At 45.7% G+C, this 24,659-nt stretch overlaps 2 protein-coding genes across 2 annotated transcripts; both read right to left on the bottom strand.

Moving 5' to 3' along the window:
* Positions 1-2,643: 2,643 nt before the first annotated feature.
* On the bottom strand, positions 2,644-3,603 carry LOC129335740 (olfactory receptor 1086-like). Its single transcript, XM_054988533.1, has one exon. It carries the CDS (start codon positions 3,601-3,603, stop codon positions 2,644-2,646), a length of 960 nt encoding a protein of 319 aa, XP_054844508.1.
* Positions 3,604-22,021: 18,418 nt separating this feature from the next.
* On the bottom strand, positions 22,022-22,981 carry LOC129335739 (olfactory receptor 5V1-like). Its single transcript, XM_054988532.1, has one exon. The coding sequence runs from the start codon at positions 22,979-22,981 to the stop codon at positions 22,022-22,024; it is 960 nt and encodes a 319-aa protein (XP_054844507.1).
* Positions 22,982-24,659: the final 1,678 nt, after the last annotated feature.

The following is a 24,659-nucleotide window of genomic DNA, read 5'->3' as shown; positions in this document are numbered from 1 at the left end:
CTCAGTCACTTAGTGGAACATTGTTGGTGAAGGTATATCATAATGAGACCATGGTGCACACGCACATGTGCACACGGATCTTTTGTGTGTGTGTGTGTGTGCTCTTAAGCAAAATAATCCATCATGGTATGAACCAGAGGATATGTGAAATTTCCTTTTCCTCACGCTAGGAAAGGAAGACTTGTAAAGGAGTTACAAGACACTTTTCTCTAACTCTGAACAGGATTTACATTCTGTTAAAGGTACAGAACCTTTTATCTGATCAAAAGATTATACCCTATCCAATCAAAGATCAGAAATCAGCTCCTGCCGATGTTAAAGATGTCAGGCAGCATATTAAAATAATCTGGAATTAGTAAGGATTTTCAGAGTCCAGAAATGGGGACGTATAGACTCTACACATTAAATAGCCATCCCATTTCTGGCCAGTACACCCTTGTGTCAGAGATACGTTGAGTTATCAAACAGGCGCAGCAGTTACATAAAAACGTAAGGGGCATCCTGCCGTTCTGACTGACGCTTTGTAGGTGGCTCTGCCTCTTGTGGCAGCCATTTTGTGGTTGCAGCCACCAACCTGTGTCAGAATTCCAAAGGTGCCGGCGGGCTCAAAAAGGCTGGGGGTCCCCAAGTTATGGAAAGCTGGAGACGAGCTCCTCTGCTACGAGTGCAATGAGATGTTAGGCAGGAGGAGATGTCACACCACACTAGGAAAAGCTATGTGCCAGAGAAGAGAAGTCAAAGGTATTCTGGAGGCCAAAGAAGGCAGCCGAATCCAAGGAAGGAGGAAGCGGGGTCATGTGATCTTGGCGAATGGGGTTAAAGTTAGACCACCAAGAAGAACTGAGCTGAATTTCGTCCAAAATGTTGGCCACAGAACCCTTAAATTGTGCTATAATTCCAGATGGTCCCATTTGCCTTGGATTATAGATCAAATGCAGCAATGAATGGATATCATGGCTGAGTTGTAATAAAGCCATGAGAACTTCATCATTGACGTAAATGGGAACAGTACTAACTTCTGAAGGTTCGGCAGCCATTAGAGTTCCCGGGTCCCTATACCCTCCCAGCGGGAAGGGATCCGGGACATACCTGATTTAGTCTCCTTGTGACATGCAAAGCACGCACGTGCTTCCAGAGAGTCATGATGACATCACTTCTGGGAAGGGACAGGAAGTGACATCATCTCACTAACTACAGACGTGCTCCTGCACTTTGCATGAGGCTAATTCTGGCCCATTTGGGGCCAAAATTGGCCCCGCGGAAGCACGGGAGCATACCTGCAGCTGGCATGATGATGTCGCTTCAGGAAGTGATGAGGTCATGCCCCGTTGGGAGCATATCTGGTGCGCTGTTTCCTGAGTTGCCTGCCACTGGCAGGCAATCACGGGGGAATCTCTACCTCCCACCATTCGCCAGCAAACCCCTGGGAGACTGCCCACCACTGGTGGGCAGCTGGTAAGCTTAATAGCCATAGTTCAATAATTAGGCTTGTTTCATTAAAACACTCCTTTTAATTAATACCAAGTAACAAAAAGTACTAAATACCCTTTTGTAATTTGTTTTGGGGAAAAGAAATGGGTTAAAAGTAGGGCAAAACACATTTACTTTTTGTTTTAAGAGATCAATTGCAAAATAAAAATAAAAATTAGTAACTGTTTGGTAGAAATAACATCTGATAGGCCCTGATAGACCTGAAGAATTATTAGGGTTGCCAGTCCCCCGCTGGGGGAGGGGGATCCCCTGTTCCCACCGTCCACCCCCCACCCCCACTTATGTGGCCAGCAGGGGAGGCACGGGCCTCCCAGGCATGCTCCTGGATGGCTCCCAGGCAGCACGGCATGCTCCCACAGGCCAGAAACGGCCCAGATTGGGCCCAAATCAGCCTGGATCAGGCCAAATCAGACCTGATCCATTGCCGTTTTATGCCTGATTTGTCCCAATTCAGGCCTGAAACGGCCTGGATTGGGCTGCTGCCAGGCAGCGGAGTGCTCCCCCGCATGGCAGTGGCCCATTCCAGGGCAATTCAGGCCTGAATTGGGACAAATTTGGCTGAATTTGGGCCCAAATAGGGTCCCCCATAGAACGCGGGAGTGATCCTGGGGCAGCCATGGCCTGCACTATAATAATCATTATAATAACATTGATTTATATACCGCCCTTCAGGACAAATTAACACCCACGCAGAGCGGTTTACAAAGTATGCCATTCTTACCACAACAAGAATCACCCTGTGAGGTGGGTGGGGCTGAGAGAGCTCTGAGAGAGCTGTGACTGACCCAAGGTCATCCAGCTGGCTTCAAGTAGCGGAGTGGGAAATCAAACCCAGCTCTCCAGATTAGAGTCCCGCACTCTCAACCACTGCACCAAACTTCCTGGAAGGAGACAGCCAGAAGGTAGGTGCTGGGGCCCCACCTCCCATCAGGAGTACAGGGGGACCTGGCAACCCTAAGAACGATCCTTGCACTTCTTTGGCTCTCTCTGGCTTCCTCTGGAGATGAGTGTTCCTGAGATGGGCAGGACGTATGTCTTTCTGTTGTCTTGGGAGACGAGGTTCATTGCATATACATGAGCTATGGCCTGTGGTCTTGAGCAGCTTCCAAGTGATAAGGATCATAGCAGAAAAACCCCTTTGCTAGAGCTCCCCTATGCCTTCAGCCAGTTGGAGGTGGATTCCTTTCCCTGCAGCCCCAACACCTTCCAGAGGGCCCCCTTCACCTCCTTGTTGCGGAGGCTGTAGATGAGGGGGTTCAGCATGGGGGTGATGATGCAATACAGCGTGGAGATCAGGGTGTCGATTTCCAAGGAGTAGCCTGCGCTGGGGCGGTTGTAGTTCACGTTTGCCATCCCAAAATAAACAGTGACAACAATCATGTGAGAAGCACAGGTGGAGAAGGCCTTGCGCCGGCCCGTGTTGGAGCGAATTCGCAAGATGGCGGCCAGGATGTAGACGTACGACAGGAGGATGAACAAGAAAGGGCTCAAGCCCATGAAGATGCTGGCCAGGTGGAGAGTCATCTCGTTGATGTAGGTGTCGCTGCAGGCAATTTTCAGGAGCGGTGGGACATCACAGAATATGTGGTCAATCTGGTTGGCCCCACAGAATGACAGATTAGTGGCCAGGGTGGTATGAAGTGTTGAGTCCAGGAAGCCCCAGAGCCATGAAAAAATGGCCAGAGGGACACGGACCTGATGGCTCATAAGATTACCGTAGTGCAGTGGTTGGCAAATGGCGGCATAGCGGTCATAGGCCATGACGGCCAGCAAGGCACACTCCGATCCTGCAAACGTCATCAGGAAGAACATCTGTGCCATGCACTGGTTGTACGAAATGGTTGGCTTCTGGCGAAGGAAATTGGTCAGGATCTTGGGGACGGTGACGGATGAGTAGCAGACATCCAGGCAGGACAAGTGGCTGAGGAAAAAGTACATGGGGCTGTGCAGGCGGGAATCCAGTTGGATCAGGGTGACTATTGTGGTGTTCCCAATTAGGGTAACCAAGTAGATTGTGAGGAACACGAGGAAGAGATACATCTGGCCGTTGGGAACACCTGAGAACCCCAGGAAGACAAACTCTGCCACCCGTGTCTGATTCTGGACATTCATGGGTCCTACAGAGTTTATCTAAGTACAGGAGAAAAAAAGGAAAATACAAGAGTTAAAACATTGAGACGTGTTGTTTCTTATGAGGATCAAGCACCGCCTCTGATACTTGATGCTCTCCCTTGCTTGACTGCACAAAGAGACACTAAGGAAATTTCATGCCCCAACCAGTCTTCCCCCTGGATCTTTGGTATGTTGGGTTGATTTATGAACAGCCTCTGACAGGTCCCCCTTTCTGGGGATGTTTCTTGATGTGGAGAAAGCTTTTGACAATCTTAACTGGCAATTTATGTTTAAACAATTAGGAGAGATGCAATGTGGAGAAAATTTTTTTAGAATAATCCAAAAAATCTATGATAAACAAAAAACCAGAATCTTAGTTAATGGCCAATTAACAGAATGAATAAAAATCGAAAAAGGAACGAGACAAGGCTGTCCACTATCACCTCTTCTGTTCATACTAACATTGGAAACACTTATGGATAAGATACGAAATTCAGATGAAATTAGAGGAGTTAGAATCAAGAAGCAAGAATATAAGGTACAAGCATTTGCAGACGATCTAGTCTTCATTTTAGAAGAACCTTTAACATCAATCCAGGAGCTCCTGCAAGAAATTAAGGAATGTGGTGCCTTGGCAGGCCTAAAAATAAACACTCAAAAGACAAAGCTCATTACAAAAAACATGCAGAAACAACAGAGGGAAGAACTAACCCAAAAATCACAGCTTTTAATTGAAAAGAGGATAAAATCTGGATGACTGATAGATGTAGTTCTCCGTATGACGATAATTATATGACATTAATAAAAGCAATTTAAAAAGATCTGGAAAGATGGAAAGACCTGCAGATATCATTGCTGGGAAGAACTGCGGTGATAAAAATGAATGTTCTACCAAAAGTTCTATTCTTGTTCCAAAGCATACCAGTAGGGGTACCCCAAGCTTTTTTCAAGGAACTTAACCAGGCCGTACAGTCTTTTACTTGGCAGAATAAAAGACCACGAATTAAACTGAAAGCGTTACAAGACACAAAGGAAAAAGCAGGTTTTGCCCTACCGGATTGGGGGTTATACTATAAGGCCTGTGCGTTGACTTGGTTGAGAGAATGGATTACCCTGGAAAACGAAAGACTTTTAAATCTGGAAGGACATGACTTATTGATGGGCTGGCATGCATTTCTCTGGTATAAAAAATGGGAATACCATAAATACTTCAAAAATCATTGGATAAGGAAGGCATTAGTGATGGTTTGGGAAAGAATAAGACTCGTCTTTTATGAGAAAATCCCTTTGTGGACCACCCCAATCGAAGCATTTACACAACCTAATGAAAAAAGAGGGGAAAGCCCCTGCCTACAAGGTACTGTTGAAACCAGGTGGTCTATTAAAAAACCCAAAAGAAATGACAGATTTAGACATTGAGTTGGGATGGTGGGGCCAGGCACAATTGGAATCTAGATATAAAAAAGACAAGGTAATGGGCTTCTACGAAAAGGATGAGAATATCAACATGATAATGTGTGGTGCCAACGTTAAAACAATAAAGAAACTATATAGTATGTTTTTAAATGCAAAATTACAGGGGGAGGAAATTAAAGATACCATGATAAAATGGGCAGAGAACGTGGGACACACAATTGACTTAGAGCAACGGTCGCAAATGTGGAAGGGCAATTTAAGGATGACAACAGCAGCCTCTTTGAAAGAAAATATTTACAAAATGTTGTATAGATGGCATCTAACTCCTATTAGGATAGCCAAAATGTCTTTAAATATGTCAAATAAATGTTGGAAATGTGAGAGTAACCCGGGCTCATATTATCATATGTGGTGGACATGTAAAAAAGCAGCAGAGCTCTGGAAGATGGTCCACAAAACGACTCAACAGATACTTAAGATTTCATTGCCTTTGAAACCAGAACTCTTTTTATTAAACCACATGGTGGTTCCAGTTAATAAAAACCAAAAACATTTGATTTGGAATATAATCACAACAGCCAGGATACTATATGCGAATCTTTGGAAAACGACAGTCACCCCAAGGCAAGAAAATCTGATTGAAAGGATTCTTGAGACAGCTGAAACGGATAAATTGTCGAGTGTATTGAAAGAGATGGACAATACAATATATAATGACATTTGGGACCCATTTTATAGCTGGATACAGAGGACATCTGAAGAAACCTAGCTTTTAGTTAGGATGAAGACTTTCATGGACATTATTTAAAATGAATGGAAAAATTTGCAAATAAGTGGCTGATCTGCAGAACACATTGAAGAAATATAATAGATTGTACGGTGCGATGTATTAGCGATATATAATATGAATTTCTTTTTCCCATCCCCTATATTCTGTACCCCTTATCTTTTAGTAAAAAATAAAAAATTATTAAAAAAAAAAAAAAGCTCCTGCCCTGAAATCTGCTGGGTCTTTAAGGTGCTACAGGACTCAAATCTTGCTCTTCTTGAGGCAGTAGTAACATACATCCTCCACCTTCTTGAAAGTGTATCTAACATCAAGCATATAAAGTCACACCCTTATACTTAACACTGAATATAGCTGGAAAGGTGGCCATTCTCTAGTAGGGAATTCCAACCTCAGCCATACGCAGGTACTGAACAGACAGAAAGCCATCCGGGTCGTGCACCAATGCATAGCCGGCGTCTGACAACTCATCTGCGTGAATTATCAGGAGTCAGGACTAGAGGTGGGCACAAACCGAAATACGAACCGAAATTTGTCATGAACAAGGCTGGTTCGTGGTTCGCAAACTGATGGTTTGTCAGAGCCGATTTCTGACGCACTGCCACGAACTTTCCCCAGCACCCTTCACACTCCACCTTCTTATTCAAATAGTTACCCCAGCCTTTCCTTTTGGCTCAAAGCAGCTAGCAAGTAATAATTAAAACATTACAAATGCAAATCCCTTCCCCAAGTACACTATCAAAAAAGGTCTTGGTATAACTTAACATATGACAAATATTTTTTTTTAAAAAAAATTATGGATAATATTTGGGGGGGATGGTAAGATGCAGTATTGCAGCCCAAGCTCTGCTCATGACCTGAGTTCAATCCTGGCGGAAGCCAGGTTCAAGTAGCCGGCTCAAGGATGACTCAGCCTTCCATCCTTCCTAGGTTGGTAAAATGAGTACCCAGTTTCCTGGGGGTAAAGTGTAGATGACTGGGGAAGGCAATGGCAAACCACCCCATAACAAAAAGTCTGCCAAGAAAATGTCGTGATGCGACGTCCCCCCATGGGTCAGTAACGACTCGGTGCTTGCACAGGGGACTACCTTTACCTTTACCTATTTGGGGGATTATCATTCATTCAGAGCCAACTTCCTTTTGAGTAAATGTGGTAAAACCAAATAAAAAGGAAAACACACACTCACACACACATATACCAAACACCCTCCCCCAGATTCCTGCTCTTCATACCCCCTCCAAAGACCCGTTCTGGCAAACAAATGAGCCTTGCTGAAGATCTCCGGTGTGGGTGATCCCCCTCACCTCTCCAGGAAGCCCATGCCACAGAATGGAGGCCACAATGCACAACTCCTGGGCTGGGGTCAGTGTCCCAGGCCAAGACAACTGGAGGGACAGCCCACAGGTGGCCACTTTTCAAAATGGGGGAGACATGTTCCCATCAGTTACCACTGACAATAATGGAACTGCCACATTCTGAACCAGCTGCAGTTTCTGGGTTGTCTTCAAGGGCAGCCCCATGCAGAGTGTAATCCAGCCTTGAGGTTACAGAAGCATGGACTAGCAAGGCCAGATTGGCCAGGTCTAAGAAAGGAGAGAGATGCCGCTTCAGGGCAAGAAGGATATTCCCTGGGCAGCTCTGCTGAATGAAACTGGTTCCCCGATCCAGAGCGCATTCCCTCAGAGCAATAGATGCCAGAAGCTTATGAATCTGGGAGGACTTTGTCACAGAGAGAAGCCCCCCAGCGAAAAAAACATATGGTGACCTCCACAAGAGGCCCCTGATTCATGGAACTGCACTTGGTAATAAAAGTATCAAACTGATGAAGGAGGGGAAGACTGTCCCCCCCCCCACCCGCCCCCCGGACTGTATAACATCTAAGAGCTCACCACCCGCCCGATTGGGTTTTGGTTGTTGAGGACTGCAATATGAATGTTGCTGAGTTTTATGAGATTGATAAGTTTTATTTATTCTGCTACCTTGTTTTCATATTCTGATGTGATCCACTCTGAGCTCAGTGATCTACAACCCATCCTGGAAAAGGATACCTCTCTCTCTGAAGCCCTGGGTGGAAGACCTCTCCTTGCCTACAGACAGCCCCCCAACCTGAAACGACTTCTCACTTACAACCATGAATCGGCCAGCAGAGTCACCAGCACAGGTACCAGGCCCTGCAACAGACCCAGATGCCAGCTCTGCCCCTATATCTACTCAGGGAATACAATTACAGGACCCAATGGCATCAACTACACTGTCTCTGGCTCTTACAGCTGCTCATCCTCCAATCTGATATACGTCCTCATGTGCCAACAATGCCCCTCTGCTCTGTACATTGGACAAACCGGCCAACCTCTACGCAAAAGAATAAATGGACACAAATCTGACATTAAAAATGGCAACGTCCAGAAACCAGTGGGAGAACATTTCAATCTACCAGGACATTCCATCAAGGACTTAAAGGTCGCTGTAGCTCAACAGAAACCTTTCAAAAACAAAATCCAACCGGAAGCTGCTGAATAGTAATTCATATGTAAATTTGACTCAGGCTGGAATTGAATAGAGACTATGAATGGTTATCTCATTATCAGAAGTAACTGACTTCCTTAACAGAAGCAAACTGATCTCCATATCAGAAGCTACTGTTTGCATCTACTCCTCCCTCCCCTCTCCTCCTCTATATCTGACCAGTTTCTTCTTGCCCTCCATGCATCTGATGAAGAGAGCTGTGGTTCTCGAAAGCTTATGCTACAATAAACTTTGTTAGTCTTAAAGGTGCTACTGGACTCTTTTTGATTTTGCTCTGAGCTTGCTTGCAGGGAGAGCGGAATATAAGTGTAATAATAAATAAATTAAATAAATGAGAAACGGGGGGGGCAGCTTTTCTTGGTTGCAAAAATTTTTGACACCAGGACAAGTTTCTTTCTGCCTTTCTGAAAAATTGGGGAAATGACAAAGCACTTCCTAGATGAAGAATGCTGAAGAAATGAGTTGACAGTATTGAGGACGGGGGAAATGGCACATGGGGGCGGGGAATTGGTTATTTCTTCACAATAGCTCTGTGCTAGAGGCAATCATTTTCTGGCAATCTTATCACTTAACAGCCTTGGAACATTTCAAACCAGCCACTGCAAAAGTACTAAATGCTGTTTGTTCTTAAACAAGAAGGGGGGAAATGTTTCATTCTATATGTTGCCAGATTCCACAGCTAAATCCTGCCAAACAAAATATTCTGCTTGGAAGTCATTCCATACAATTCTTTGGCCCGAGGCTCAGAAAAGACAGAAGGAATTCCTTCTGCACGCAATGCGTGAAATCTGCAGCTGGTGGAATCTGCAGCTGCGTGACATGCTGGGGGCACTGGTATATATGGGAGCAAAAGGAGTATTAAGCAACTTCCTTGAGGATAGATCCTGGGGGAGTGGAAAGGGACCTTTGTTTTCAGGGCAGTGGACTCCTGAAAATGCTACAGAAAACTGTGCAGTGGGTTGTTACTCTTTGACACTCCGCTGGCTATTTGAGGAGGGGGCTGGATACTAGACTTGATGGAACTTTGGGTCTGAACACACAAGCTTCTACTGATGTTCTTAAAGATTACATCAGTGGTGAGGGGCATCTTTGCTGTGAAAAGAAACCTCCAAGTGAGGAGGCCGGATACTTCTGAAGTTCAGATGCTGGGGACAAATACCAGGAAGTCTAAAGGAAACACAATGCTGAACAGAGTGGAAATTGGTTCTTGGCACTTGACAGGGAGATCCTGAGCAGAATAGACAGGGTCCTCTGGTTACAATGCCTCTCTTCCATCCTTCAACTCCCTCCCTGCCCTGTGGCCCCTCCGTTTAGCAAAGGGGCACAAGAGGAGGTCCCGCCTTCCCCAGCCAGTAGCAAGCTCCCCACAAGACCCCCAAGAAGTTCACCTTGACAATCTCTCTGGCCAGCCCCTCCTCAGCCTACCTCATCAGGAACAAGATCCTCCGCTCCCTCCATTCTGAGACAGGTAAGAGTGCCTTCAGTCTGCAGCCAAGGCACTTAAGCTCTGCCAGACCCCGAGGGACTCGCTCTCGTTGCCAGAGTTGATGCAACTGTGGCAAGAAATCCAGCCAAACAAGCGCAGCCCAAAGGATGCGGCAGGGGAGCCCATTAAAAGAAGACGGAAGTTCTCCAGAAGATCCGTCCGTAACCTCAGAGCAGAATCACTCTGGAAGGACCCCCCCCCAGTCCCACCCATGGTTCTCCTCGACCTTGGCTTCCTTTGTTTCCATTGAGCCTGTTGTGTTGGGGGCCTGGAGAATGAGCCATGGGGGGGGGGGTCCAGATTAGAGATGGGCACAAAGAGGAAAAAAAATGAACATGATGTTCGTTGTTCATTCCCATCCACGAACATGGCCCTGTTCACAAACCTGTTCGTGGTTGGCTGTTTGTGGGGGCCAGCAGGCTCTCCTCCAGCCATCATCCAAGTCAAGATCCCTACTGCACCACTCTTAGAAACCTGACCTGAACAGGCACCAGGAAAGGTACCAATAATAAATAATAGCTTGGCCCCAGAGCCTGGCAGCAGCCTTGGAACCTGAAGGGGTAGATCCCTATCCCACCACACACAAAGAAAATTCAAGCTCCAATGCACTCTATCAAAATGCCAACAGCAACTGTCTCTCCACTGTCTGCAAAGCAAGAGCTGGGAGCCCCCCTCTCCCCTGGTCTTTGCTCCCTTGTAACAAATTTGGAGCTCCACACTTGAAAGGAAGACCTGCCTATCAAGCTCAATTGGGCTTAGATTGGGGTTTCCAGGGCAACAGCAGGAGTTCAGACAGAGTTCAGGCAGTCCCTGCCTCCGATTGCCAAGGGAATTGATTGCAGGTGCCAGACTGGCTGGCTTGACGAACAGCAACGAACGAGGCTTGCAACGACCTCCTGTTCATTTAGAATGGGGCCTCACAAACAGCTTGTTCTCGAACAGCAGATTGGGCTGTTTGTGGCTTTTTTTTCGTATTGCTGTTCGTGCCCATCTCTAGTCCAGATATGATATGGGAGAATCTGAGGAGAATCTGTGGTCAACTATCCCTTTTATTTATTTATTTATTTATTTATTTATTTATTTATTTATTTATTTATTTATTTATTTATTTATTTACTTACTTGCTTACTTACTTACTTACTTACTTACTTACTTACTTACTTACTTACTTACTTAAATTTATAGTCTGCCCTCCCCAAACAGGTGGGCTCAGGGTGGATCACAACAACTTAAAACACACCACACAATTTATCAACAGTAACCATTAAAAATATAAATAATGCATATCATTTATTTAAAAACATATGCTACCACTATATAAATACAGCTATAACAATAAAAATAAAAATAGCCATGGAGGAGTACAGTCACTCCACTGTCTACCTATCAGTCACCGTACTCAGTTCAAGGTATTGGTTATTACATGCAAAGCTCTTCACGGCTTTGGTCCGGCATACCTCTGGACTGCCTCCCTCCCTATGTTCCTCCATGGCAATTTTGTTCATCTGAACAGGGTCTCCTGCAGGTGTCAGGCTGCACATGGGCAAAATCAACAGCAGTCCGTATACGGGCTTTCTCTGTAGTGGCCCCTACCCTGTGGACTGACCTGCCTGAGGATGTCAGGAGAGCCCCCACTCTCCTGGCTTTCCACAAACGATGCAAAACCAAACTATTCAAAAAGGTTTTTTACTCAGATGGGAGAGCTGTATTGTAGGGAAGGGGTCTCAAATGCTTTGCTAATGAGTTAGGGACCATAGACTTCACCACTATGTTGCCTTACATATTATCTGCTGCTTTAAAGATGTACTCCTATGTAATACCTGTGCTTTAAATTGTCTAATCTCAATCCTATAAGTAATTACACTCTGTTTCAGTATTTTCTTCTATGTTGTATTGGATTCTTGCTAACACTATGTCTTTTAAAACTTGTATCTCTTTACCCTATGGCATTGTTTATGAAAATGTCCTTGCTACAGATTGTACTAATCTCACACTGTGTAATCCACCTTGAGTCTCAGTGAGAAAGGCGGGCCATAAATGACATAAACAAACAAACAAACAAATGTCACTGTGGGAGGGGGATGCTAACTCTTTCTCCGTTGTGGCTGGATTACTGTCGTGCACTGCTTGTTGGACTGCCTTTGAAAACAGCCCAGAAACCACAACTGGGTCAGAACGCAACAGGCCAGTTTTGGGGGGTGCTACTCAACAGGAATACATCTTACCCATTTTAAAACTTCTTCATCGGCTGCTGGTTTGTTTCCAAATTCAGATCAAACTGCTGGTAATGACATTAAAGCTCTTCACTGTTACCCAAAATGGGGGTCTCTTTGTGAGTTGGGGGACTTAGCATGCAAGGAGACGCAGCAAGAGGGGGAGGGGTAACTGGGATCTTCTCCACCAACTTATACCAGGTCCCTCCCCTCAGACGACTCTGAAAACAACCAAGCGGGTGTTTAAAGAAAGGGCGTTACCTGAGGTTTTCTTCTAGTTAAAAATCTGAAATTGTAAGCTACTTTGAACCACAAAGTTGCCATCACCTTTGGGGAAAAGGTTTCCCAAGCCCATTTCTGCCCACCTGGGAGCTTGGAATTCTGCTATATTTCCCAGCAGTATCCCGTATCCTCTCCTTTCCAGCTATTTCTTCCAAGGCTTCTCTTCCACCTCCTATATCCAATGTCATAGATCCAGAGGAGTTAGCCATGTTAGTCTGTCGTAGCAAAATAGAAAAGAGTCCAGTAGCACCTTTAAGACTGACCAACTTTATTGTAGCATAAGCTTTCGAGAACCACAGCTCTCTTCGTCAGATGCATTGTCAGATGCATCTGACGAAGAGAGCTGTGGTTCTTGAAAGCTTATGCTACAATACAGTTGGTTAGTCTTAAAGGTGCTACTGGACTCTTTTCTATATCCAGTGTGAGACCCAACTACGAACCTCCCTGTATCTCATTTAGTTTCATTTTTTTTTCCTCACAGAGAGAATCCAAATTTCTGGAGACATTTTTATAAAGAAGTAACATCTGGTCGGTACTTTCCAAAGATTTATATTGCTTGTGTGAAAAGGGCCCAATTTTTTATAGCAATGGGATACTTTGGGGTTTGATGCAGCAAAATGTTAGGCTTAATTTTCAAAGATATAATTTTGGACCAGATCCCTTCTGGAAAAGGAGATCAAAGAACTTTAAAAAGTACCCAGAGGGAGTACTGTGTGCTGGCAAGGGCAGTTTACTTACTATTTCTGTCTGAAATATTTATATCCCACTTTTCTCTGAAAATCCGACTCAAGGTGGCAGCTGCTGTTATGCCCAACCCGGGCCTTTGTGCCCAATATGTGGTCTTCACCTGAGTAATCTGGCTGGCCACTGCTGGAAACAGAATCAAAGAACCATAGAGTTGGAAGGGGCCATACAGACCATCTAGTCCAACCCCCTGCCCAGTGCAGGATCAGCCTAAAGCAGAATACTGGACTTGATGAACCCATCTTGACCCGATGCTGCCTACATTTCCAAGAACTGAACAACTGCAATAGAAAGCTCCAGAACTGAGTGCCAGAATTTCTAGCATTTGATCAGACCACGGTGATTGTTTTACTTCTTTTAAAAAACGGGGGGCAGGTCGTTTCATAAAGGTTATACACTTTTGCATTATATGAAGCTTGAATGGTTGATTCCCATACCTAGAATGTCCTAAAGGAGTTTCTTCTGTTTGAATATTTTGTGAGCCAGCCTGGGATATTGCCTTCCCCAGGATGTCATCTGACTTGGCTTATTCACTTGAGTCATCAGCTCCTCTTTCTGAGCAGGCACTTTGGATTGACCTTGGCAGCCCTCCTGTTCCCTCCTCGCAGCACATGGCTGAGGTCGACATTGATTCCATACATGGGCGAGGGGCATGTATGCAAGGGTCTCCATTGGGGATTGAAGAAGCTTAGACTGATCCCTTGCAATGAAGATCCGATATTGTACGCCAGGGGTAGACTGCTTTTTCTTTTTTACTGGTAGCTCTGAGATCCACTCACTGATGTGTTCTGAATCTGTAAGGCAAGAATGTGCACTCCCAGGCAAGGCATGGCTCAGAGGAGCCCAAGTCTGCAGCACTCTTGTATAAAATCACGAGTCCTGCCGAACCCTACCGAAGTCCACCGAACTCCAGCATTCCTTCTGAAAATCCCAGCAGTCAGCAAAAGTTCTACCAGAAACTACCAGTGGTCGCTCACTCTCTATCTTCCGTGTGCTCATGCTGTACTGTGAAAGCATCCAATGCTCTCTTGTGATGGGATGGAAGGGACCTGGCTTGGTGGAGCCACGGGATCCCCACAGTAGGATGTGATGGAGGCTTCCTTTTAAAACACAGATGTGGAAACGGAGAGTCTCTTCGCCTCTTTGCGATTCATTCAACACTAAACCACAGGGCTGTATTGAGAAGACCAACTTCTCTGTTAGTCTAGTTCTCTACAGGTTTATTTATTTATTTATTTATTTATTTGTATTTATTTGCAGTTCACCATTCTCACTGAGACTCAAGGTGGGTTACATAGTGTGAGATTAGTACAGTCAGTGGCAAGGACAAGGGCAGGCATTTCCATACAGTGTCAAGAACATTTCCATAAATGATGCCACAGGGTAAATGAATACAAGTTTACAAAAATATTAGCAAGGATCCAATATGGGGTTGAAGAATTGCTGAAACGGAACATAATCAATTCTAGGACTGACATTAGACAACATGAAGCACAGGTAGGATACAGGAGTACATATTTAAAGCAGCAGATGATATGTAGGGCAACATAATGGTGAAATCTATGGTTTCTAACACATTAGCAAAATATCTGGGATCTCTACCTACAATACCGCCCTCTTAGCTGAGAAAAAGGCCTTTTTGAATAATTCAAGTTTTGCATTGTTTGCGGAAAGCCAGGAGCGTGGGGGCTCTCTCAGGCAGGCTGTTCCATAGGGTAGGGGCCACCACAGAGAAAGCCTGTATACGGTTAACAGCTCTCTGACGGAAGAGAGGTCAGAAATTTATTTATTTCAGGTGTCAAGTGAATGAATACCTTGTACCCCTGTCAAAGATCACTCAATGTTCTCGTTTAAGATTTTTTTTAAAATCAATCTAATCACTTTTAAAACTATGAGCTGTAAAAGAATCAATGATACAAAAAACCACTTGTGCATGACAATGAAATCAGAAATAGAAAATCATACATGTACTCTCTTATCTATCTTAAATTTAAAAGTTAAAATACAAGTTTATAGGATTCTCTCCAAAGTACTTCGAAAAAGATTAAATAGTCTCAGGCAACCCAAGCCTGAAAGAGTAAGGGGTGTTTGGAGTCTGGCTACTTTGTATAGGCCTAATAATGTGAAACTCACGTGATTATATTAAAACCATTTAATTTGTTCCTATAGAAGATGTGATGTCAGGCACTTCTGAGCTTAGAATGAATTTCAGCTCATCCGAGATTTTATTCTGGACATTTCCCCATGCATCCTTAGTTATGTCTCTCAAGGGCGCAACAGTGAGAATGTCCCTGAAACAGTTTGCAAATTTGAAAACTAAAACAAATCCCTAACAGACAAAGGTCTGTGACAGAACCATTGATCTCTGTAGGGTTGAGACTACATGAGTTTGTGGCAGAACTGAGATTTGAATGTTTTGGCTTGCAGGACCTGGGGAGGGCATATTAGCCCCCTGCAGGTCTAGAATTGTCTGACAGACAGAGAATAAAATTGCTAAAAAGCACATGAATGCTCTTTGAGTCTGCAGAAGGGCACAAAAATCACCATGGAGCTTTCTGAGAGCATCGTCCCCGGTTCCTCTACTGTGCCCTAATTAGAAAAGAGCAAGAGTCCAGGAGCACCTATAAGACTAACAACATTTGTGGTAGGGTACGAGGTTTTGTGAGTCACAGTCTGAAGAAGTGAGCTGTGACTCACGAAGTCTCATACCCTACCAGAAATTTTGTGAGTCTTCTAGGTGCTCCTGGACTCTTACTCTTTTCTACTGCTTCAGACAGACTCACACGGCGACCCGTCTTGATCCTGCCCCACAATTAGAATGACACGTGGTTTCCTTGTAGTTAATTTTTCCTTAGAGAAAAATGGCATTTTACTTCTGTTCAGGCTCAGGCCGTCTCCTTCTTATTGTCAAGTTACTGTTTTCTATTTGGCTCTTTTTGTATCTATGTCCATAATACAGGACTTGATACAAGAACATCACAGGAGCCCTGTGGGATCAGACCAGTGAGGGTCCACCTAGTCCAGCATCCATTCTTGCATGGCAGACAACCAGTTGCCGTGGAGGGCCAACGAACAGGGCAGAGTTGCAGAGTTGCCTCCCAGGGTAGCCGCCTCCTAGGACCGGAACCCAGAAGCTGACTGCTTTTACATGAGTCCAGTAGCACCTTTAAGACTAACCAACTTTACTGTAGCAAAAGCTTTCAAGAACCACAGCTCTCTTCGTCAGATGCTGTCGATGCATCTGACGAAGAGAACTGCGGTTCTCAAAAGCTGACAATGCATCTGACGAAGAGAGCTGTGGTTCTCGAAAGCTGATGATGTATCTGACGAAGAGAGATGTGGTTCTTGAAAGCTTATGCTACAGTAAAGTTAGTTAGTCTTAAAGGTGCTACTGGACTGTTTTCGATGTTGCTACTACAGACTAACACGGCTAACTCCTCTGCTTTTATATGGAAGTCCCTTCCTCACCTGGGCTACTGATGCTACTGTGAATCTGTTTCATCCCCCTTTGGAAGCCACCTGTGCCCAGGAGTTTTGGAACAGAGCGGACTTTTTCTGTGGAACTGCATGCATTGAGTGGCTCCAGAGTGTGTCATGCTATGCCCTGAAAATTGTTGTGTGATGGGTGAAAACAGCAGGATTTGAGTCCAGTGGCACCTTGGAGACCAATGAGATTTTCAGGGTGGTGGGTGGGAACAGGCAAGCGTTCCGAGCAGGAGACCACCACGTAAGGCAGGTTTCTGCTCAGCCCTGGCGAGGAAACCCTTCCCACACTTCTGCAGCGATGGATCAGAGATGCAGGGAGCAAAGGAGGGGTAAACGCTGCTCCGTGTGGGGCAGGATGATACCCGTGCCTAAGGGTTTGCAGGCACAGCATTATTCAATTACAGCTTTCTGAATGGATGGCTGCATTTGGTGATGGGAAGTGCCGCTACTCAATCTGAATACCGGGGTGTTTTGGGTTCTGGGCTGAGCGATTTCTAGGACTGCTCAATACTTGTGAAGCAGCCATTATGTATTAGCCTTTGCACTAAAGGAAACCAGTTGCATCACCTTGCTACTTCCGCTCTTTGGCAGCCTTTGAAACAGAGGCCAAAACGTCAGAGATGCCATTTTGATCTTAATTAGCTGCTTACTCTAAATAACACTCAATGGCTGAAGTTCAAGAGGAAAGTTTTCCATCTTCAGGGATCCGCTTGGGATCTGTACCCAATAGCCAGACATCGTCCCCCCAGGAGATCGGCTCACAGGAGAGGGAACCTGTTAATGGGGAAGGGAGAGCATCGCTGGGGACTTCGTTAGCCAGAATGTGTGTGTTTTTTTGTAACACCCAAATGAGAGGCAAAGGGAGTTGTTAAAAGTTTGCCTGCCTCTGGCAGAGCCTGGAGCCACAGCGGTGTTTGTGTTCAGTGGTCCAATACTTCTTCTGATAAAGAATACAGTGAATTTCATCATTGTTCTGTAGTCATGTAAACATGCACGAGGGAACTCTTGCACCCAGCAGGTGTCACATGCTTCCAAGTAGGCTCTGAGCCTCCCCTGCATATCTGGAGCACCTTCACTAAGATGCTCTCCACTTGCAGAGAAAAGTTCTCTTGTAGCTGCCCAGTTCTTAAACCCTAAAAGTTGAGGAAGGGTGAGTGAAACATTGGCTGAGAATGCGGACATGTTCCTCGCCATACAATTGAGCATGGCTTTTGGAGAGCAGGGGAGAAAGTGGGCTACAGCACAGGAAACCAAATGCCAGCTTTGTAGCCATTGAATAAATGAATGAATGAATGAAACCATTTGAAACAAAGTTATGACTGATTCAATGTCTGAAGAAGCTGCCTATTATTTTAAATATCATTCTAGAGTTGTATTAGGATCTGGTGCTATATTACTGCATAACACATAATTAACAAACAGAATTACATCTTGCTAAAATTGGTTGAGCCTGAAAATCGTGGCAAAGCTGCATGGCTATGACCACATCTTCAGTGCACATATTCAACACACATTTGATACGTTTCTGTATATAATCACTTTCAAGGCATAAGATACCAGAGTGCAAGTGTTTTTAAAAAAATAACTTCCAAGCTCATCATGATTAACTTCCAGGTGACAATTTCCCAGATGAATTTCCGTTCCTGTAAACTCAAACCAATTCATAAATCTTTCTCCTATTGAGAAAAAGAATGGGAGAGAAAGAAGAGATTGGCTGTAGGTGTCAACTGTGGCCCTTCTGTTACTCATCTTACTCCAATGATAAGCTTGGAGGCAAAATAGTAAAGCGTCCAGTAGCACCTTTAAGATTAACCAACTTTATTGTAGCATAAGCTTTCGAGAACCACAGCTCTCTTCATCAGATGCACGGAGGGTATGAAGAAACTGGCCAGAGATATACTGGACTCTTTACTATTTTGCGACTATAGACTAACACGACTAACTCCTTTGTATCTATGACCTTGGAGGCAAAGGCTCACATCCTGATCATGTTACCTACCGAATAGTCGGGGCTGAAGCCCCAGCAGAGAATATTGTCCCGGGTGGACAGCTGGGCTGAAATGGCAGAGGCTGAACCAGTGGGAACTTAATCCTGAAAGGACAGAGGGGGTGCTGCTTGGGCAGGAGGGGGTCTCGAAGGACGCTGTGCTCCCCACCTCTGCTGGGGTCCGGCTGATACTCACTGACTTGGTCAAGAGGGCAGGGGGCTATAGAGGACCCAGCATTATTACCGGAGAAGCAAGTGAATGCAGCTCACCGACACCCTTCCTGGTGCCTGCAAAGTATTTCTGGAAAGTAGGAGTGGCCAGGAGGGTCTTTTGCCAATCCATGTTTCTGATTGGCTATTGGAGCTCTGATGTATTGTCGAAGGCTTTCACAGCCGGAGAACAATGGTTGTTGTGGGTTTTCCAGGCTGTATAGCCGTGGTCTTGGCATTGTAGTTCCTGACGTTTCGCCAGCAGCTGTGACCGGCATCTTCAGAGGTGTAGCACCAAAAGACAGAGATCTCTCAGTGTCACACATCCCAGAAAATCCACAACAACCATCACTATTGGAGATCTGATTCGCTGTACAGATACAAAAAGAAAAGGCTTTGCCCAAGGATCTTCACGGTGTGACTGAAGGTAAGCTGTGTATGTGCAAGACAATATTTTTAAACAGTATGTTCAATATGTTCTTTTTAAAAGGCATTGTGTAAAATGGAGTTTCTGCTTGACAGGTTGAAGAGTTACAATTAGAGTTGTACACGACCTCGCTCCCTGACACTTGGTAGGTAGCTCTTGTGGCAGCCATTTTGTGGTTTCTCCCACCAACCTGTGCTAGAATTCCAAAGGTGCCTGCAGGCTTAAAAGGGCTGGGGACCCCCGAGTTATGGAAATTTGGAAACAAGCATGTATGCTATGAGTGCAATGAGTGGTTGTGTTGGGGATTTGGGGACTGAGAGGGCACCATCACTGGCAGGCTACAGCCAAAATGGCGGGAGTAGACTTTACACAATAGTAGGAAAGGCCATGTGCCAGACAAAACAAGTCAAAGGTATTCTGGAGGCCAAAGAAGGCAGCAGATACCAATGAAGGAATAAGTGGGGTCATGTGATTTTGGTGAATGGGGTTAAAGTTAGATCACCAAGAAGAACTGTGTGATGATTTTAAGTGTGTGTGGCTTAAAATGCTTGGTGTGGTACAGATGAAGAGTGTGGGTGAAAGAGTGGGATAAGCGAGGGAGATGATTAGTTGATGACTGAGAGGGTGGGCAGAGTGAAGGCAGTTTTCAGTTACTAAGTAGAGAGAAAAGATTCAGTCTGGGCAAAGCAGGCAACCTGTGTGGAACCTGAGGGGATTCTCGTTCTAGTTCAGTCAGGCATCCTGTGTGGAAGCCTGAGGGGATTCTCGTTCTAGTTCAGTCAGGCATCCTGTGTGGAAGCCTGAGGGGATTCTCGTTCTAGTTCAGTCAGGCATCCTGTGTGGAAGCCTGAGGGGATTCTCGTTCTAGTTCAGTCAGGCATCCTGTGTGGAAGCCTGAGGGGATTCTCGTTCTAGTTCAGTCAGGCATCCTGTGTGGAAGCCTGAGGGGATTCTCGTTCTAGTTCAGTCAGGCAACATGTGTGGAAGCCTGAGGGGATTCTTGTTCTAGTTCAGTCAGGGAACCTGTGTGGAAGCCTGAGGGGATTCTCGTTCTAGTTCAGTCAGGCAACCTGTGTGAAAGCCTGAGGGGATTCTTGTTCTAGTTCCATCAAGCAACCTCTGTGGAAGCCTGAACTGTGTGTTTCTGAGAGAAATATTGAGTCTGGTTTTAGAAGGCAAGCTGTGTGCAGCTTGAGCAAGTCTAAGCATTTCTGAGAGAAATATTCAGTCCAGGCGAGAGAGGCAAGCTGTGTGCAGCCTGAGAGTACCTGTGAATTTCTGAGAGAAATATAGACTCCCTGCCAAAAGAGCTCATTTTGGTGGTCTATCTAAGATTTTTTGGTTTTGCAGTTGCAGCTTTTTTATTGTAATTATTGCATACATTACACTACATTAGGATAAGAGTCCAGTAGCACCTTAGAGACCAACAAGAATTTCAAGGTGTAAACGTTCAAGAGTAGGAGCTCTGGCTCTTAAAAGCTTATGCTCTAGAAAGCTTGTTGATCTTTAATGTGCCACTGGAATGGATTCTAATTCTGCTTTTCTACTGCAGACCAAAATGACTATCCAACTACAATTTGTTTTTGGGGAAAGAAATAGGTTAAAAGTAGGGCAATTCACTTTTACTTTTTGTTTTAAGGGATCAGTTACAAAAAACTAGTAATTGTTTGGTAGAAATAACATCTGAATGATTAGGGTTGCCAGTCTCCCACTGGGGACAGGGGATTCCCCACTCCCACCCTCCACCCCTGCTTATTTGGCCAGTGGGGGAGGCACAGGCCTCACGGGCATGCTCCTTGATGGCAGGGTGTGCTCTCGGGCAGCATGGCACACTCCCGCAGGCCGGAAATGGCCCAGATTGGGCCTAAATCAGCCTCAGGCCTAAATCACTCCCGTCGGGAGTACAGGGGGACCTGACAACCCTAAGAACGGTCCTTGCGCTTCTTTGGCTCTCTCTGGCTTCTTCTGGTAGTTATTGTTCCTGAGATGGGCACGACGTATGTCTTTCTGTTGCCTTGGGAGATGAAGTTCATCGCATATACATGAACCATGGCCTGTGGTCTTGAGTAGAGATGGGCACGAACAGCAATACGAACAAAAAAAAGCCACAAACAGCCCAATCTGCTGTTTGTGAACAAGCTGTTGGTGAGGCCCCATTCTAAACGAACAGGTGGTCGTTGCAAGCCTCGTTCATTGCTGTTCATCAAGCCAGACAGTCTGGCACCTGCAATCAATTCCCCTGGCAACTTAGGCAGGGATTGTCTGAACTCTGTCTGAACTCCTGCTGTTGCCCTGGAAACCCCAATCCAAGCCCAATTGAGCTTGATAGGCAGGTCTTGCTTTCAAGTGTGGAGCTCCAAATTGTTACAAGGGAGCAAAGAGCAAGGGGGAGGGGGGCTCCCAGCTCTGGCTTAGTTTGCAGACAGTGGAGAGGGAGAGAGTTGCTGTTGGCATTTTGATAGAGTGCATTGGAGCTTGAATTTTCTTTGTGTGTGGTGGGATAGGGATCTACCCCTTCAAGTTCCAGGGCTGCTGCCAGGCTCTGGGCCAAGCTGTTATTTATTATTGGTACCTTTCCTGGTGCCTGCTCAGCTCAGGTTTCTGGGAGTGGTGCAGTAGGGATCTTGACTTAGATGATGGCTGGAGGAGAGCCTGCTGGCCCCCACAAACAGCCAACCACGAACATGTTGGTGAACAGGGCCATGTTCGTGGTTGTTTGTGTGTCCCTGTTCATGGATGGCAATGAACAATGAATATCATGTTCATTTTTTTTCTGTTTGTGCCCATCTCTAGTCTTGAGCAGCTTCTTAATAATAATGATCAGAGCAGGAAAACTCCTTTGCTAGAGCTCCCCTATGCCTTCAGCCAGTTGGAGGTGGATTCCTTCCCCTGCAGCCCCAACACCTTCCAGAGGGCCCCCTTCACCTCCTTGTTGCGGAGGCTGTAGATGAGGGGGTTCAGCATGGGTGTCATGATACAATACAGCGTGGAGATCAGGGTGTCGATCTCCAAGGAGTAGCCAGCACTGGGGCGGTTGTAGTTCAAGTTTGCCATCCCAAAATAAACAAATACAACAATCATGTGGGAAGCACAGGTGGAGAAGGCCTTGCGCCGGCCCGTGTTGGAGCGAATTCGCAAGATGGCGGCCAGGATGTAGACGTACGACAGGAGGATGAACAAGAAAGGGCTCAAACCTATGAAGATGCTGGCCAGGTGAAGAGTCATCTCGTTGACATAGGTGTCGGTGCAGGCGATTTTCAGGAGTGGTGGGACATCACAGAATATGTGGTCAATCTGGTTGGCCCCACAGAATGACAGATTGGTGGCCAGAGAGGTGTGAAGGGCTGAGTTCAGGAGGCCCCATAGCCATGAAAAAACAGCCAGAGGGACACGGACTTGACTACTCATGAGATTACTGTAGCGCAGTGGTTGGCAAATGGCGGCATAGCGGTCATAGGCCATGATGGCCAGCAAGGCACACTCCGATCCTGCAAACGTCATCAGGAAGAACATCTGCACCATGCACTGGTTGTACGAAATGGTTGGTTTCTGGCGAAGAAAATTGGTCAGGATCTTGGGGACGGTGACGGATGAGTAGCAGACATCCAGGCAGGACAAGTGGCTGAGGAAAAAGTACATGGGGCTGTGCAGACGGGAATCCAGTTGGATCAGGGTGACTATTGTGGTGTTCTCAATTAGGGTAACCAAGTAGATTGTGAGGAACACCAGGAAGAGATACATCTGGCCTTTAGGGACACCTGAGAATCCCAGGAAGACAAACTCTGCCACCCGTGTCTGATTCTGGATGTTCATGGGTCCTACAGAATTTATCTAAGTACGGGGGGGGGGGGGGCGGAAAGAAAAATACAGGAGTTAAAACATTGAGACGTGTTGTTTCTTATGAGGATCAAGCACCACCTCTGATACTTGACGCTCTCCCTAGCTTGACTGCACAAAGAGACACTAAGGAAATTTGGTGCCCCAAACAGTCTTCCCCCTGGATCTTTGGTAGATTGGGTTGGTTTATGAACAGCCTCTGACGGGTCCCCATTTCTGGGGTTAAAAAGATTCCAGCTCAGATTGGCAAGAGGCCTTTGGCTTGGGGCAGGGGATCACCTGTATGGCGCAGTTCCTTTGCCTGCAACCATCCCTTCTTTTTGCATGCAGCAGCTCTCTTGCATGCTCTGGGTTGGCCAGTGGGGGATTGATCTGATGGCCTTCCCCTGAGGCAATGAGTTAGGGAGGGGGCTATTGGGGCCCTTCCCATTTTCATGTTTGTTCAGCGGAGCTCCTGCCTCATATTCTTCCCCTTCCCTGCACCTGTGTGTCTTGCAGCAGGAGCTTTGACTCTCGAAAGCTCCTACCCTGAAAATCTAGTGAGTCTTTAAGGTGCTACTGAACTCAAATCTTGCTCTTCTTGAGGGAGTAGTAACACATATCCTCCATCTTCTTGAAACTGTATCTAACACCAAGCATATAAAGTCACACCCTTGTACTTTACACTGAATATATCTAGAAAGGTGTCCCTCCCCTAGTACGGGTTCCATTCTCATAGAATGAGAATTCCAACCTCAGCCATATGCAGGCATTGAACAGACAGAAAGCCATCCTGGCTGTGCCCAATGCATAGCCGGCATCTGGCAACTCATCTGCATGAATTATCAGGACTAGAGGTGGGCATGAACCGAAATACGAAGCAAAATTTGTCACAAACAGGGCCAGTTCGTGGTTCGTGAACCGGTGGTTTGTCAGAGCCCAATTTTGACAAACTGCCACGAACTTTAGGCCTGTTCATTTGGTTCATTTTTCGGTTCATCATTCCAGACAGCCTGGCACCAATCAATCAGTTTCCTAGGCAATGGGGGGATGATCTTTCTGCAGACCTTCTGCTGACCCGAAAGTGACGTTTTGCTGACCCAGAAGTGATATTTTCATGAACCAAACAAACCAGTTCACGAACTGGAGCAAGTTCATGGAAGTTCATGGTTTGTGGTTCATGAAACACGACGAACCATGAACCACACGGTTCTTTTTCTCCTGGTTCATGCCCATCTCTAATCAGGACCTTTGAGTATCTTGAGATCTGCTGAAGATGCCTAGTTCACACTATTCATGTATTTAATTACTTACTTCATTTATACCACACCTTTCTCCCCAATGGAGGCCCGAAGTGGCTTATCTCATTCTTCTCTCCTCCATTTTATCCTTGCAAGAACATCCCCTGTTCTTTGGAAGTTTTTAAGGAGAGGCTAGATGGCCATCTGACAGCAATGCTGATTCTGTGCACCTAGGCAGATTATGAGAAAAGGGCAGGAAGGGTTACATCAGGGCTTAGTTCTAATGGACCCTTCTTACATGCCATGGGTAAGGCCGATTGCCATTTTGGGGTCAGGTGGCAATTTTCCCCAGGCAACTTGGCTAGGGGTCCTGATGGTGTTTTGACATCTTCTGGGTATGGAGCAGGGGTTACTGGGTGTGTGTGTGTGGGGGG

The sequence above is a fragment of the Eublepharis macularius genome, chromosome 9 (genome assembly GCF_028583425.1).
Source record: "Eublepharis macularius isolate TG4126 chromosome 9, MPM_Emac_v1.0, whole genome shotgun sequence".
NCBI classification, from domain to species: domain Eukaryota; kingdom Metazoa; phylum Chordata; class Lepidosauria; order Squamata; family Eublepharidae; genus Eublepharis; species Eublepharis macularius.
Note: the sequence above shows the minus strand (reverse complement) of the source record. Positions and strands in the feature narration are given on the sequence as shown.